The sequence below is a fragment of the Dermacentor variabilis genome, chromosome 5, assembly GCF_050947875.1.
Source record: "Dermacentor variabilis isolate Ectoservices chromosome 5, ASM5094787v1, whole genome shotgun sequence".
Classification (NCBI taxonomy): Eukaryota; Metazoa; Arthropoda; class Arachnida; order Ixodida; family Ixodidae; genus Dermacentor; species Dermacentor variabilis.
This window is the reverse complement of record NC_134572.1, coordinates 101,325,864-101,343,116: the sequence shown is the minus strand read 5'-3', so window position 1 is coordinate 101,343,116 and position 17,253 is coordinate 101,325,864. Positions and strand designations below refer to the sequence as shown.

The 17,253-nt window shown below is 45.6% G+C and overlaps 1 protein-coding gene across 1 annotated transcript in view; it reads left to right on the top strand.

Moving 5' to 3' along the window:
* The first annotated feature begins 1,524 nt into the window (after nt 1–1,524).
* The window catches only part of LOC142583000 (uncharacterized), a 146,715-nt gene continuing 130,986 nt past the window's right edge, over nt 1,525–17,253 (top strand). The window contains exon 1 of the mRNA XM_075693214.1: nt 1,525–1,687. Coding sequence (XP_075549329.1) covers nt 1,627–1,687 — 61 coding nt within the window. The 5' untranslated portion in view covers nt 1,525–1,626. The remainder of the gene's footprint in view (nt 1,688–17,253) is intronic.

Here is a 17,253-nt window from a genome sequence, read left to right as displayed (position 1 = left end):
TCTCTCCGAAGCTCGAAGCAACTCAAATATGCATGTAGCACTAGAGATACCACACTAACGTATTTACAAAACATAACTTCTTGTTCGCCTTTTACTTACATAGTGGTGCAAGTATACGTAGCGCCTTGAAAGCCAAAGCTCGGCATCCAGACTGCGCGTTGAAGGCTGAGTGCTCTGCTGGACACGTGATCTCCACAATGCGCACTCAGTGAAGTGCTCCCTTCTTCTAATTTGTGCTTGATGAAGCCGTGACTTTCTGGATTAAAGATGAGGCGCTCCACTTGTGACCATAGAAGCGAGTGATGCTCCTCCCTTGGCTACATTTAGTATGTTGAATTCATTCTCTCCCAGACTCAGTTTGAATTATTCAAATTGCGACCGACCACTTTGTGCTTCGCTGGCCTACGTATATGCTCCGCTAGGCACTAAACGAGATAAGAGACTGCAGAATAAAGAAATTTGGAAGCCAGCAGCATCTATGAATAACCATGGAAGCACCCTTGAGATGGTATGGTGGTGTATCTGGAAACTTCGTTTTCTGGCGTGTAATATTTAGTTTCATAAATTACCCGGGAAGAACGCCAAATTGGGCGTTGCATTGGCATAATATGGCGGCGGATGCGAAAGATCACGCGTCATTCATAAACATGCCTAGAAGTGTATTATGTGCTGTGAGGAATTTTTTTACGAGAGGCCAAGACTCAACGCACTGACATAGTGCACGCTTTTGAACTCCAAATTTCTTTATTCTCTCCTTTATTAAATTTTTCTTTATTGCTCAGCCTCACGCTTTAGTGCGACATTGCATACTACACTACATAAACTTTTTTTTCTTTTTCTACTGATCAGCTTTTCTTTCTTTAGGTGAGTTTCCTCGCCGATAGACCCTAAGCTCATATATAAATAAAGTGGAGCAACAAGAAGTATATATGCGTCCAACCCCTCCACCCGATCACCCAACTAAATCAGATCTATTCGAAGCTACGCTGAAGACAAATACTAATTCATAAAATCGTCTTTTTGTAATGCAGGAAAGTAAAATGTAGCCTTCGCTATTGTATCTGGGAATTGTTCTAATAAATCGTGATAAATATGTCTTTGCGACACTCTGGTGATGCGTGCGGGGGTGGAAATTTACGCGTTATTCAGTACGCTGCTACAAACAAACGAAAGCTAGCAAACTAAACGGCTAGGTAGGCTGTTGCGTTTTATGAACTTGACCGTTTCATTGCGAAGGGTCAATATTAGAATTAACAGTGTCGGTCGTTTGGTGCCCGTTAAAACGTAAGTTTAGGCAACGTTTGCTGAAGGATATTGCAAAGTGATATCGCAGTAGATGGAGAGAAAGAAAGAAAAAAGGGGGGGGGGGGTTGAGAACGCACCAGACAGACCCGTCACTTTTGGTGAGTCACCCATACCAAAGAACCACTGTTGCAAACTTTGATATTAGCTAATGCGTATTTTGCTTCCTTCATTACCTTATTCATTACCTTATTTCTCTTCATTACCCTATTTCACAGGTTGTGTTAGGAGCGCGAAGAAAGGGTGGACCGCAATGGTGCTACGTTGAACAAGCCAGCTTGTCAACTACAAGTGCCTGACGTCACTTACCGCCTTGAAAGTGCCATGGATACTGCGTTCTACAAGCGTCTGCTGAAAACTGCCGTGTTTCTACAACTCCTTTTCGGTAAGTATGCACAAGAAACATGGCGTTCGTCGAGGGAAGAAGAAAACTTCAAATAACGTCCGTAATGAGAAGGCCATACACGCAGACTGAGATTCGGCTAGCCCACTTACCGCTCAACTCATGTCACTGTTTTTTCCCAAGATGCATACGTGAACAATTTAACGTTGCACTCATATCGATCCATATCTGTGCTGTACTTCACAAGAGCAACGCGTAAGAAAGTACGGGTTGGTTTGAAGCGAGGTGCTCAGATATTGCGGTGAACAACGTCATGTGGTATCAAATCTGTACTACGAATAACCGAGGTTTTATTGTATGATTCGTTACAGCGCCACACAAGACACCGACAAAAGGAAGGTATAAAACGACGACACGGCGCCATGTCGTCGTTTTATACGTTTATTTTGTCCGTGTCTTTTGTTGCGCTATAACGAACCTTACAACAAATCCTAACCAACTGGCCCAACTTGCCGTCTTCATTGACCCAGGGTTAAGTCTACAGATAAGAGAGAGAGAGAGAGAGAGAGAAAGAGACAAAAGGTAAGAAAAGGCAGGGAGGTTAGCCAGTGTAAATACCGGCTGGCTACCCTGCGCTGGGGAAAGGGGTAAAGGGAATAAAAGGAGAAAGAAGAGAGAGAACAAACGCAGAAAGATTCAAGTAGTATTTAAGGCGATGTGACGTGCAACAATAGTCAAAGGCGGTCGCACAATTCACAGGCCCTTAAAAACTTCAGCAAAGCCCTTAACGCCTTGAGTGCCGAAACCCGTATGGACCCGTGTCGTAGAACTTTCTCTTCTGTGAAGGGGCGATTGTACAGTTTTTCGAGCGCGGTCACGGGCACTTTTCTTGGCACATTGTAACATGGACAGTCACAGAGGAGGTGAGGCGATCGTCTCGTCGCAGCCGCAGGTGTCGCAAGCAGGGCTGTCAGCCATTCCAATGAGGAAGGAATAGGAGTTCGTGAATGCCACGCCGAGCCATAGGCGGCACAGAAGTGTTGCTTCCGCTCGTGGCAACCCTGGTGGAAGGCGGAGTTGCAAACTTGGATCCAATCTGTGAAGACTTGCGTTTGTGAATTCAGTGGTGTTCCACAGAGTTAGCGTAAGCTCGCGTGCGAGGGAGCGAAGACTTGTGGCTGCGTCTGTTCTCGACAGCGGTATGTGTATAATCTGTGCACCATCGTGGGCCGACCGGGAAGCGTCACCCACACTGTGATTTCCTGAAATTCCGCAGTGACCCAGTATCCATTGGTAGATAATGTTGTGTCCCTTGTCGATTACGTAATGGTGGAGTAGTCGGATGTCTGCTACTAATTGCACATTAGGTCCGTGGTGGAAAGGGGACAGCAGACACTGGAGAGCTGCCTTTGAATCACAAACAATGGACCATGAATGTGGTGATTTAGGATCAATAAACTCGAAAGCCGCACGGACAGCTGCTAGTTCTGCAGCCGTCGATGATGTAGCGTGAGACGTCTCGAGTTTGATGGTGACAGATTGCGCGGAAAGTACCACTGCTCCAGCTGAACTTTTAGAGGAGACAGAACCGTCCGTGTGAACGTGGCTGTGTTCGTTGTGTTTGTCATGTAGGAATGAAAGCTCGGTTTGTTTGAGGGCGAAAGATGACATCTCCGTTTTCTTTTTGATGCCGGGATTGACAAGAAGGGCCTGGAGTGGATGCTGGCACTACAGCGGTAGAGGTGGTCCTGTTGCAGGTGTGAAGTTTGATCAAATTGCAAATAAGATTACGTGAACTTGATCCAGGGGAAGGTGGAGATGGCATCCTATGCCGAAGCCTTCTGATGGAGCTCTCTATTACAAGTTATCGACCGGTGAAAATGGTCGAAAGGGCCTCCAGGCTCGGCACTCCGCTCCATAAAGAGCAAGTAATGAAAAAAAAATTCGTTATCTGCGCTCAAGCTCCCGTTGCGCATCGCGTGGCGAAAACAGCCTCCTCCACACTTCCAGCGCAGGCCACCACCGTATTAGCAAAATAAGCTAGCGCACGCAAGTCAGCTATGGCAAACCGCAATATGAGCTGGTGGTGTTCATCAACTAAAACAAAACAGTCACACAGAAAAAAGGGGGGAAAAGCCGAGACCGTAAGGACACTAAAAGAAAATAGTTTTATAAAGCCGAAGCATCCGGGCGAGCAAATGAATACGACCGGCAGAAGACCGGGCACTGTCAAAGTGAGTTTCCTTCGTCGACTAACGAACCACTACTGCTCTTACGCGCATTAAGAAAACCCTGTCTTGTTAGGGCATAAGTTCGTTTTGGCGAGGTTCCCGCAATAAAATTATACATACCTGATCGGGTCGGCCGCGTTCCAGAAGACCGTATTCTGTATAGTAACAAAAGCAACCGTCGCATTCATCGAATAACTCAGGTACACGGGAGTGCGCGCACAAAGAGGAAAGATCGTAGAGCAAAGATGACTCTCTGCGAGGCAAAGCTTCCTCGAAGAAAGCGAGGGTCCCCGGTCTGGTCTTCTAATGCATTATTCAGATGCTTCCAGCACTGGAGCGGAGATTTCTTCGATCTGCCTACCCGCATTTGGACGGGGACTTGATTCTTTCTCCGAGGGACGAAACAAAAGTGACGGGTAGCAAAAAAAAACCCAGTAAAATATTGGAATAGCTAAACCCAGTGTAGCCGGCCTCTGAATCACGACCGCGTGCGCCGGATTCCAACGAAGTTCGTGCTGGCTCTCCGAGTATGCCGCACCACATGATGGGTACTTTCTCTCTCCTTGCTCTTTCTTCTTCACCTGACGATGAGCTTTAAAGGCGTGCAGCGTTGGTCGTGTTGCACCACGTGGTGACGCATGCGCGCTCTTTCACGCGCGAACGTTCTGTTAAAAATGTCATACGTCTATTCAGAATATCTCTACCTGTGACAAGATTTTTTTTATATTCGTTTTGGGTAAGTGCTACTTGCATTATTGTTTTCCTGCTGCCGCATTATATTCTTCGTCCTTTGTTTTACTTCAATCTTCGTGGTCTCTCACGTTGTTCTTTCTTCCCGCTAAGCTTCCCTTTTTCATATACCTGAAACTTCTATTTCTATGCCTTCGTACCTAAAGAGTACAGACATGTATTTTCATATCGAATAATAATAATAATAATCATAATAATAATAATAATAATAATAATAATAATAATAATAATAATAATAATAATAATAATAATAATAATAATAATAATAATAATAATAATAATAATGATAATAATAATAATAATGTTCACTACGCTTCGGGCTAGGAATCTAACATGACCTGAAGGACATGAATAAAGTTTTTCATACCATAGCATACCATACATAAGGTTCGGTTCGCATGCCTAAGAACCCAACTACATCGAACAACAACTTGGCTAACACGTCGCACGGACTACCGACTGTCAGGTGTCCTATCTCAAAAGAGCCGCAATATTTGCTGGGACAATTTTTTTCATCATCTGTACCTGAAATTATCGCTGTAAGAGCAGCTGACTCCACCTTGTTTGCGCGCAGAATGTAGTTGTTGTCCAACGCGAAAATGGTCCTGAACGATGTCATCGAAGCACGACGTGAAATCATTTTTAAATTGAATGAATGTAGACTGGCTACATAGCACTTACGGTCATCATATAAGCACTAGCCTCAATAGAGAGATCACGGCGCTTTTTTTTTCTTATTCGTTCCCGCGAGACGGTGCTACGATCTTCAGTTAATAGTTTAAGAGGAATGTACGTGTTAGTTTAGTCGCTTTGGAACAATGCAGCCTTTTTTTTTTGGCGACACAACAAATGTAACAAGAGTCGACCATTGTGCGACATTGGTGTTGACTCATTGTGAGTCATATTTCACAGTAATCTAATTTCTTAAACAGAACATAAGTTGTTGATTCCAGACCAATGAGTCGTACTTTCTCATAAGCAAAAATTTTACGAGCCGCACGAAAGTCTAGTACGTCTTTTTAGATAAACTAACAAGCGAACGACGTAACTCTTTTATTATGAGAGGAAAGAAATCATTTACTTTCACGGAGGAGCCCAGTAACGATAATGCGCGTCAGGGCGACAGGCCACTTGGCTTCGTGCGTGTCAACAAATGTGTCTATCTCTTTCGCAGCGGCGACCGTGTTCCTAGCGTATCTAAGGCCGCTCGGACAGGAACAAACGCCATTTCAATTGACCCTTTAAAGAAGCGCAAAGGCGGAGAGAAAGGAAAAAACCGATGCCACTGGGGGACGCACACAAAGTTATGTGGCAGGTCTACGGCCAGGAAACATCAAATCTGGGCCGGGCTTTTCGTCGCTCAAGGCACCCGAAGAAAGGCGACCGGCGTTGCCATCAGAGCAACTGGAGTGGGGGAGTGCCTTTATTCACATGTTGCAAGGACGACGGTGATGCAAATGTTTACTCAAAATGGATTGATCTCGAGGCCTATAACGGGATGAAGGAAAGTGTCGCACTTCTTTTATCACATCAGGGAGTCTAAACTGACTACCCGACATAGGTGTATCAATAGGGGGCCAGGAGGGGAGGGCACTTGCCTTCCCCCCTCAGTCTTCAAAGTAGCGGGCAAAGTAGGCTAATTGGGGGTCAAAGAAGGTGTCAAAGCATGTTTAAATTTGCCTGTGCACGCGTGACACCATGCTTGTCGTAAGCACGTTTGCCAGAGGGGCCGTAGCACGCACCCCACCCCCTTCAGTCGAAAGTGAAAGAGCAAAATATGCCATTTTCTACCTCCTCCCCCCCCCCTACACACACACACACACACACACACTTTTGAAAGCAGGCACTGTCGGCTGCACACTGATAAATCCAACAAGCCACAGCTGATGCCAAATTTTCTCTCAGAATTGCGCCCTGATAAGTACTTTCTTTTATTATGTATTTCCTACTTGGGCAGTTGCATTGTCTTTCATGCCTGGCCGCGACGTGCTGTAGCACATGACGCTCGGCTGGCCGCACTAAGCAGCGAAGTGTTACGTCACTTCGCGGTTCGAGCCGCCTGCTGGACGCGCTTACAAGGCTGCATTGATTAGGAAGCTGTCGCTGCAGCAGACCAAAACAAGTTTAGTCTAGCATGCCTTGCATCACCCGTGTTTGTTGAGGCTGTCTAACCTAACCATCTTCGGAAAACAGGGGGAAGGCGGGATGTGGAAATTGAAGACGATGAACAAAACAAGGGCAAGATGAAAAACCTGGTTCTCGTTTTGTTTATCGTCTAGCCATCTTTGAAAACACAAAATCATATCAGCCATTTTTTATCATTTACGGGTATGCAATCAATGTTGTCATTTTAGCGATTTTGTCTCTAGACCAATAGTAACTTTCTTGTCTGTTTATGACAAGAGAGAGAGAGAGAGATGCAAATGAAAGAAAGGCAGAGAGGTTAACCAGGGTTAAAACCTCCAGTCTGCTACCCTCTACTAGGGGAAGAAAAAGGGGAAGTAAAGACGGAAAGAACAGCATGACAAAAATAAAAGCCTGAAAAAAAATGAAAAGGGACGGAATGTGATCATTAGAGTCCTTGCAATAGGCCACTATCACGTAAAAAGGTCAAAAAAGCCTTGACCGACTTTCGCTGCGACGACAGTTCATGTCGGCATTCCAAGACGGACTGTTCTGGAAGTGGCCTGTCGTCAAGGCGTGTCAACGCGGTCGCTACTGACACTAGGTGCGCGCTGTATCGAGGACAGTGGCAAAGTACATGTTCTATGGTCTCCTCGCCGCCGCAGTGACTGCAAGCCGCGCTCTCATCCATACCGACTCGGAAGGCGAAAGATCTTGTGTAAGCGACACCAAGCCACAGTGGGCAAAGTACCGCTGTCTCGAGTCGCGAGAGTCCAGATGGTGGTTGAAGTCGAAGGGATGGGTCCAGTCGGTGTAGACGTGTGTGATTCAACCTTAATGTGTTCCATAAAGTTCTGATCGCTTCATTTGCAAGCACACGAATTTTCATTGCAGCGTCTGTTCTTGAGAATGGAATGGAGTCTGTCAAGCCCTCCTCATGTATATATATATATATATATATATATAAGAGCGAGAGCTACGCCTCCACACGAAACATAGTTGGTACGCCACTGCTCTCTGATGCTTTTGACGCCCTGTAATCACACGAATTTTCATTGCAGCGTCTGTTCTTGAGAATGGAATGGAGTCTGTCAAGCCCTCCTCATGTGCAGATCGCGCTGCTGCGTCGGCATGTTCATTGCCCGTTATGACACAGTGGCTTGGAATCCAGTGTAACGTGATATCGTGTCCTTGCTCGACGAGGTGGTGAAGCAGCAGTCTGATTTCTAGAACGTCAAGGTTTGTAGTAAAGCATACGAAAAACGAGCATGTACTGTAGAAGTCACATGGAAAATTATATACCGGGTTACTACAGCAGTGCAGCTGCCGTTGTTGGCGTAGCGCCAGGTGCTGACAAAGGGTAGCGACGGCAAAGCGATCCCAGGCGTATTCATATATATATATATAGTTGTGCCAAACGTTGTTTTTCCCGACGTTGAGGCCAGAGTCCGAGGCTTTCATCACTGAAATCTCTCCCTCGATTTCCCCGCTCTCTGTCTTTCTACCTCTCGCTCTCTTTATATATATATATATATTTATATATATATATATATATATATATATATATATATATATATATATATATATATATATATATATATATATATATATATATATATATATATATATATATATATATATATATATATATATATATATACACAAAGAGCGAGAGCTACGCCTCCACACGAAACATAGTTGGTACGCCACTGCTCTCTGATGCTTTTGACGCCCTGTAAATTGAGTACCTGCTCAATAAACATGAATATGTGCTGCAGCAGTCAAATGAGAAAAAGGATATACATATATAGAGAAGAGGCACGTCTTTATTACCAGGCGACACCTGGCTAAGCGCAGCACGCGCATAGCGGGCCTTTGTGGAACCTACTGCAAGGAATGTTTCCTGCTCCAATCGGCTATATATTTTGCAAAGTCCGATCGCGCATGCATCTCTTCGAAAGTTTTGATAGGGACTGCCCATCCAGTCGATCTAGAACCTCCACGCATCCGCCGTCCTTTTTTTGTTTTTCTCACGCTATTAATAACTCCAAACCGTGGTCGCCTCCAATTGCCACGGCGCCGTCGAAAGGGAGCAAGGCCAATCAAGCGCACGCGGCAAGCGAGAAGAAGAGAGCCGCTGGAACGGAACCACGTCGTCGTCACATTTCTCCCAGTGAAAAGTTAAAAAGAGAGAAGCAATAAATGACGCAAGCGGTCGTTTTCCTCGTAGTCCGTCGGCTCTGCGTCAGGCTGCTTTATGTTCCGGCCTTTTCGAGGAAGCACACTTGAAGACGTCCCGTTGTTTGGGCGCGCGGTCACGAAGAGCCCCGGTGTAAACAGGAGTCACGTCGTTTTCTCGAACGCCCGGCAAGCTTCCCACACTCGAAAGTTTTCTCATAGATGGGGAAACGTTGAAAGCAGGCAAGGAGTTACGGCCCAACATTTGTGGGCCGGTAAAGCGTGTGGGCGTTGTTCCCGCGAAGGAAAAGCTTAGAAGCCTTCCGAATGTGCAGGAAATGCTGAATTAGCCGCGAGCTGCGACCTGCTTTGAGAATATTGCGTTATTCCTAAAGCACTCGGGCACGACGAGTCATAAGCGGAACAACGCGTTGCTGCTGATAACGCTCTTCGAATAGCACTTGCGCGTAATGGTTTCATATCTCAAATCTTGCTTCTAAACTGCGCTCTCTGGATCTTTCGGCATTCACATACATACATACATACATACATACATACATACATACATACATACATACATACATACATACATACATACATACATACATACATACATACATACATACATACATACATACATACATACATACATACATACATACATACATACATACATACATACATACATACATACATACATACATACATACATACATACATACATACATACATACATACATACATACATACATACATACATACATACATACATACATACATACATACATACATACATACATACATACATACATACATACATACATACATACATACATACATACATACATACATACATACATACATACATACATACATACATACATACATACATACATACATACATACATACATACATACCATTCTTAAACGCTGTGCTCTCGGAAATGTGAGTGAACCAATTTTTCAAAGGACACGCGTGCTTTTACACAAGTGCCAAGCTCAAAATGCGTCCGACAAGCCAAATAAACATTCACAAGCGCAATATATAATACGGAAAAACAGGACGATGCAATGGAGAGCACAACAGTCATTCAGATTTTGGAACTTCCTTATTGGCTTCACACCACTACGTGAATATACTGGCGCTCCGAAAAATTCTGAGCACACGCACTGCCTGCGACTACGTTTTTGTCCGCTGTAGAGTTGAAACATGTGAGGGTCCGGAAAGCTTAAAACGCGCGAGCCACCTCACCTACGGCGTCTACCAACCATTGAGAGATTTGTCTATCGCGTACTTCCTGCACCAGCAGTCGTCTCCAGAGCAGAAAACGCCTTTCAGTACATAATCACAATTGAGCTTGTGCTTTTGGATTGAGTGTAACTTGTCTCGGATATAATAACAACTAATTGTGCGATTCAAAACATTTGCTTCGCAGTGTGCCAGCGACTGTTGGATCCTTTATTAGAATCTGCATTTTTATCCCTTTTCAAGCATGCATTCTCGAATATTTTAAGAATAATTAGCTGGAATGTCCGTGTTTAAGCAGCAACGGAAACATTCAGCGCAATGTGTTCTGTTATGAACGCTATCGTTATTTCAGAATAGTTAATGCCACCTCAAACCATTGAATGAGCTGCTTCTCCGAACGCTCTACAATGTTTAGCTATCGGTTCCCAACATCCTTCGCTGATGTATTGCGCACATTACAAACAATGGCGGAAAATGTACTGGTGCAGTAAACTGCCTCTCGAAAGAACCTATAAACAAAGCTCTAGCGTTTACAAAGCCATTCCTAGGACATGGAAGTGACCCGACGGAAGCTTTTGCAAGTTTTCGATTTGTAGCCTTGACACGCAGCGCGATCTTATTTTCCAGCCAAAGCTTCCCATATAAGTGTCAATGGCCATTTCCTAGGTTAATAGGATTTCCTGCTTTTGTTGCTTTCTTCCTCTTCTTTCTTTAGTTCAGCGAAACCACTATGTACTAGCAAGAGCAGACACAGACTACTAAAAACCGTAAGGAATGAACGACGTTCGTGAGAATCAGAGGCTACAAAAGAAACATGAGGAAGGAGTAGAGCTGCAGTAGGGATCAGTTAGTTATACATTGTCTTGGATAAACACGCCGTTATTCATAGGTACACAACATGATGAAGCACACACCACACAGAGCGTCTACTGGCTACTGCGCTTTTCAAACAATTTACTGAAACATATTTATACGAACGTGTTAACAAAATGATCAAGTGAATACAGACAATCACAAGTGCTGTGCACATGCGCATTCCTCTTGCAACCCCAAGACCACTCAGCTCAAAGATTAGCATTTATTTTGGCTGCGCTCCCTGCACGATATGAATTTTTTTAGAAGACAAAACTATTGATGGCACGCGCTAATTATATCGGCGTGAAGTTTGAGCTCACCTGTTGGATGTATCTAACGAAAGGAGAAAATGCAATAATGAGATAAGATTAAACGCACTCAAGGCTTGTTAAAAGAGGTGTACTGTGTTCTTGCCTCACGCAAAGTATAAACAAATATTCTTTCCAATAGGCTCAGCAAAGTCTAAACGTCCAGATTAAAAGACTGAAGAATAGCCAGTCCCACCGACAGCCTGATTGCATCAATAGCTAAGAAACTATTTAGGACAATGAATGGCAAGAAAATATGCGCAAGACAATGATTCAGGTTACGCCAGAGCAAAACATACTGCCGTACATACATAAAGTTGCCCGCGACCTAGAAAAGGTAGCCAATGAGCAAAATGTTGAAGTAGAGTTCTCTGCCCAGGATAAGCTGATTGAAAAGTGTATTCCACAGTTAGAAAGGGTAAATATATTATCAAACGCGCACAACAGCGTGGAAAAAATGATAGGTGGAGAATACACCAAGGACACACTTCCGTTCAGGGACCCTAGCAGAAACAAATGCTTATCGTTTGTCTCATTTGGTCTTGGGCGTGCAAGAGAAATGCGCATTTGCCCTATACTCCTCTCTGTCTTCGCGCGATCATTTTGTTAACACAGGAGTATAAATATGTTTCAACAAATCGTCGGAAATAAGCAGCTGCTAGTTCACGCCCTGTATGGTGTGTACTTCGTCATGTTCTAACTCCGTGAATAACAGCGCGTTGATCCAAGACAATCAGGAGCGAGAAATTTGAAAACGCGCATAAAAAATATTTTCCAGTCGTTGCGTTACAATTCCGCTGCTCTTGCTTTTTGTACACACCATTCTTTCATCCCCCTCCCCTATCCCCCTCCCCCCCCCCAAAAAAAAGGCGCACTCCACTATAGCGTAACCATTGCGTTGTCCCTCAGGGTTGTAGCAAGCAGCCGCCTCGTTTGAGTTCCACGCCAAGCTTGTCACGCGGGTCATTCGCATGGCGTAATAACCAGCCACACATATCTACGCGTCATAAGGGCCACGAGGATGTGAAGAGGGCCACAAATCTTTCGTTAAGTCTTCCCTCTCTCCAAAAGGCGGAGGAAAGTAAGTGACGTGCGCAATAACCATTCATTACGCTGGGCGCATACCCTGACACCTTAGCGCAGTCGTGCGAGCAGAAGCAAGAGATATGAGTGCAACCCAGAAAAAAAATGGCAAAGGACTAAAGAAAAAAAGAGCCGCCCACCCTGAAGCAGCCAGAAGCTTTCATGAAATTTCCTCCGAGGCCTTGCTGACTTCTGCGAAACTTATATTCGCTCTTAGTGGCGTACAAAATAGAAATGATAACCCAAGCCTTACCTTTGCCATCTATGTGTATATTTTTTGTTGTTTGCAGCGCTTTGAGAAAGTTTGTTCTTTTGTTAATCGACCTTATGCGGCCTCAGACGCGTTAAAGTACCATCGCGTTACGGAAGGTGTGGCAACATTCTGTTTACACAGCACTGCTGCGTGCGTTCAGCTAACATAACGAACTGCCGTGGTTAGTAGTGGGAATTTACTGTTTTTCTCTTTTATTGGTGCTCTTCTTTCCTTATTTCCTTTTTTTTTTGCAGTATCTCTTCTTCATTATCTTTTATTCCCTTATCCCCTTTCCCGAGCACAGGGTAGCCCGCCTGTTTGAGAACTTCCTAACCTCCCTGTCTTTCTGTCTATTTCTCCTGCTCTTCCTCCTCCCCTTACTCCTTTTGAAAAGTTTATTCAACCCTCTCCACTGTGTCCAACAATATTCACGAGAAGGCCGTAAAAAAAGAAATAAACTGCATGCTTGAACGTGAATCTTCCGGTGGCGTATCTACTGCAAGATCCAAGCATTCAATCAGTTCATGCTCTTCGTGTTTGTTGTACGCTCTTGTGCTGATAGCTTTTGTTCTGTTGTGTTCTGTATTCGTTGCTGGATCGTGCTTTGTTCTCATTGGCGCTGGTTGCGGTCTTCTGCGGGCAGCACATGTTTTAATGCGACAGCGCTAAGGGCCCAATGTCCCAGATAATCCGGTATCGGTCTTGGTGTCGGCATCGGCATAGTTGTCCGTGAGCGAAAATTGTCGCATATATTTAGGTATACACATATGCGACGCATTTCTATTTGAAATGCGGTATATGCGGGTTTTATTGCGACACCATACTATCACTAAAGCACCTCATATTTTGTCTTAAATTCTTCATAATTTTATTCCTCGGAATTTGGAGAATGACAGCCCACAAATATCATGGAACAAAACAGCGGCAGCGCGTGCCTTCTGTGTTAAATCTTCTCAGACTTAAATATTAAAAATGCGAATCGATAGCATAAACCTGAAAATGATGTAACTCCTTTGACGCGGCTGTGCACTACCTCCGGGAACGGCCCAGGCAAAAGGCCGCGTTCCTACCAGAAAGCTCGCCTTCGTGCAGAGCGTTCGCCGCCAGTGTTTGCCGTTAAACATTACGGTTGCATAAATTGAAGTTGTCGGGAAGCGTGAGACGCAGTCAAGAATATTTGAATCCTATCGCGTTCCACTCTAAAAGGCGAAGCTTAAGCGCCCTCCAATAATCGTAAAGCGCAGCTTTGTTTGCCTCTTCCCCCTTCCCCCCTTTTTTCGGGTTCTGGCTGCTGACTGCTGTTTTGCATGGTTGCCACCAGCACCGGAAGTCGTGCACCACAACCACTGGATATATCGTAAACCAAGACGGCCCGGGAGGGCAGGCGATGCACGTGAGCTCCGACATAAGCACGCCGTCGTATTCGTTTCACCGCCTTTGATATGTCGTTGTCACTCGTATTCCCATATCGTCATCATGCCGGCATCGTCGAGCCGCCGCCGCTGTCACTCCGACATCGTCGTTCTGTCGTTTCCAGTCGCCCTGCCATCGAGGTCGTTTCATCATCGTCATTCTGTCGTACACTTAGTCTATAGTCGCCGTCCCATTGCCGTCATGCCTGTGTCGTCACTCCATCGCTGTCATTGCGCTGTTGTCAGTACAACTTCGTTATTCCATTGCCCTAATGCCATCTTCGTCATATACAGTCACAGTACAGTCCAGTGTTTTCATACTACTGCCATCACGCCGTCGTGAATGCGCTATTCCGGCCATTGCTAGGCGTGGCACGACTGAGCCGCTGAGCGCCGCCATGTGCGCACATCGCGCCGCCATGCGCGCACATCGCGCCGCCATGCGCGCACTAGGCTGCAAGGTAATCTGCGTCTTCCATACAAATGACTAGGTAAGCCCAAATGGCTCTTGGTTTCGTGAGTGCTGCGTTCTCGGATGCCTTGTTCTGGAGATCGCATAGTGTAAAGTTGCACAGACGTGCTGAAACTAGAGGCAGCTGGAAGCGTTCGCTCGCCGCTGCTACCACTCTTTATTACCTCGGCGTTCTTACGGCGAATACCCAAGCGCACTGATGCATCGAGTGAGAGCTGTTCATGCTTTCCTGTGCGTGTGTGACACCATGCTTGCTTTCGTAAGCAAATGCTTAGGCAATTTATACGGCCGGTAAACATGCTCACCTTACATCGTATACCTGTCGAATATTTTACTTTCGCAAAATATCCTGCCATTCGGGCAGCAACTTTTTTTTTTACTATAGGTATATAGTATATATAGTGTATTACCAACGAGGCCCAAGTTTCAATACTGCAAACCAATGTCTCTGTCATAAACTTATGCGTTGGTAATCGGGGTTACGGTTGACGTCACCTCGAACCCAGCTGACCAAACCCTCGGCGTTTAAGCCGAACCCCTTCAGGCGGTGTAGAGCTCAATATATGCGCACGACGAAGGTGCAGCAAGAGCCATGACGTGACGAGCTCCTCCACAGATTTGTAAATTGATTAGCCCGATTTCACTCCAGGCGCCCTCTGCGTCGCCAAGGATCCACGTTATCTGCGGCCGGCACGCTTACGCATCAGCACCGGCGTTAATGAGCCGGCTTAATTCGATGAGGCAGCTTAAACCAATGAGGCGGCTTTCTCGCGCCTCTTCTTTCACGCAAAGAGATACTGCGAGTTGCGGAACGGGAAATATTCCCCTAAAAAAATTAATCCTAAGCGTCATCCCGCATTTTCAGGGATCATTGCAAGAATGTTCCAAAGGACATTTCATTGGACTTTTGGTCAAGGAGTTGACGTGTTCATGTCCGCAAGTTACATTAGCAGCTTCATCCACTAGCTGTCTATATTAATCTGCGAGAGTTAATGCGCATTTGAACCGAACGTACCACGAGATTCAACATTTTTTTTAAGTCAGCACAGAAAATGGCGAGAGGAAGGTGGGTTACTGATTTATTCGTAATATTACAGATACAGAGGGGCACTAAAGTTTGCACAAATTGCCGACACAGGAATCTTGGAGTAAAGAGCACTGCGGTGCATATGAGCATATACGCGCGTTCTAGAATGGTGTGGATAACATACGTAGCATAGGGATTTGTTTTTGCTAGCATGGAATCTTAATGTAACTGCAAATGCTCCATGACTTCTAACTGGAATACGTTGGTTCGTCACTGGTAAAGCGTAGTATTTGCTATCGATTGCGTATTCACATCTGTCCCCTTTGTTCATTTCATGCTTCTTTTAGTAATTTATTTATTTTTTTCTATGATGACAAACATAGCCCGGCATGGTTGCTTGGTAGCTTTTGTGTTGCATTGTTGAGCACTAGGTCGTGGGATCAATGTCGGCCGTGGCGGCCACATTTCGTTGCAGGCGAAATGCAAAAGTAACCGTGTACCGCGCATTGGGTGTACGTTAAAGAACCCCAAGTGGTCAAAATTAATCTGAAAAAGTTGTGCTTTCTCAATCAAGAAACGGCTGCAAAGCCCTGGTTGGTAAAAGCAGTGGCGTGCGTGGTCGAGACAACCTACACAAGCCCTCGTTATAATTACAACACTTTGCCTTTTCGCTCAAGCCTACTCCGTAATGAGGTTTCGCCCGAAGCCTCTCTCTCTCTCTTTAGGGGCAAAAGAGACGCTCGCACGCACGCACTGGCGAGGATGCTTTCGTTCACCGAGCAGCTGAGCGAGAATGGCGGCGCACGAGCAATTTGCATGCATTTCCGAGTGGCTTGAGTCCGAGTCAGCAGCCGGAGCGGCGCTCTGGTCTCGCAGGACGCTGCCGCACCTCTGAGTGCGAAACGTCGCGAAGTCATTCTCGTCCCATTGCCTGCAGTTCTCTCACGCCGCTACCGCCACGCTTGGTGAACTGCGCGTGTGCCTTGCAACGGTGCACGCTGTAAATAGCGCGTCGAGTTTGCCTGATTTGAGAGCGAGCGGGACGCCCAGAACAGCAGAAAATGCCGAACGCCCGGCTTCTGTACCCGATATAATACCCCGACGGTATTAGGTGCGTCGTCGCCTTAGTCGGAAATTATAATTCCTCATACGCGGTCCTACGCAAAGAAAAGAGACTTATCCGAAGTATCCGAAGTGTCCGACAAGTGTACTCCCTAATGCGAAATTTGAAAGCAGCTCGATATGTCTTTTCATTGGCAAGTAGTTTGAGGCCCAAATCACCGCACCGACTGTCAGTGGGCAGTATGAGAACGCTGGCATGATAAACAGCATAGAAGTCAGCTATGGAAAAAGACGACGACGACGAACGCGCGCGCAGTGGCACGAGCGCGTTCGCGCGGTTACGCCGAGGGTCGCCGACGCTCAACCCTGGAACGGGCGCCTAAGAGCCGCGCTTTAAAGGCAAATAATGATTCTACTATGGAATCGCATTATCCTCGACACTCGCTATAGCTGTAAGGGACATTGTCTCACCATTATGACCTTTTAGCAAGATCTGCTGCCTTTCCTCCCACGACTGGTCAATTCGACTTATCAAATGCAAAGAGAGAGACAGAGAAGTGCTGGTTTTAAGACAAAAAAAAGCAGATATCGTGTACCGGCTTAA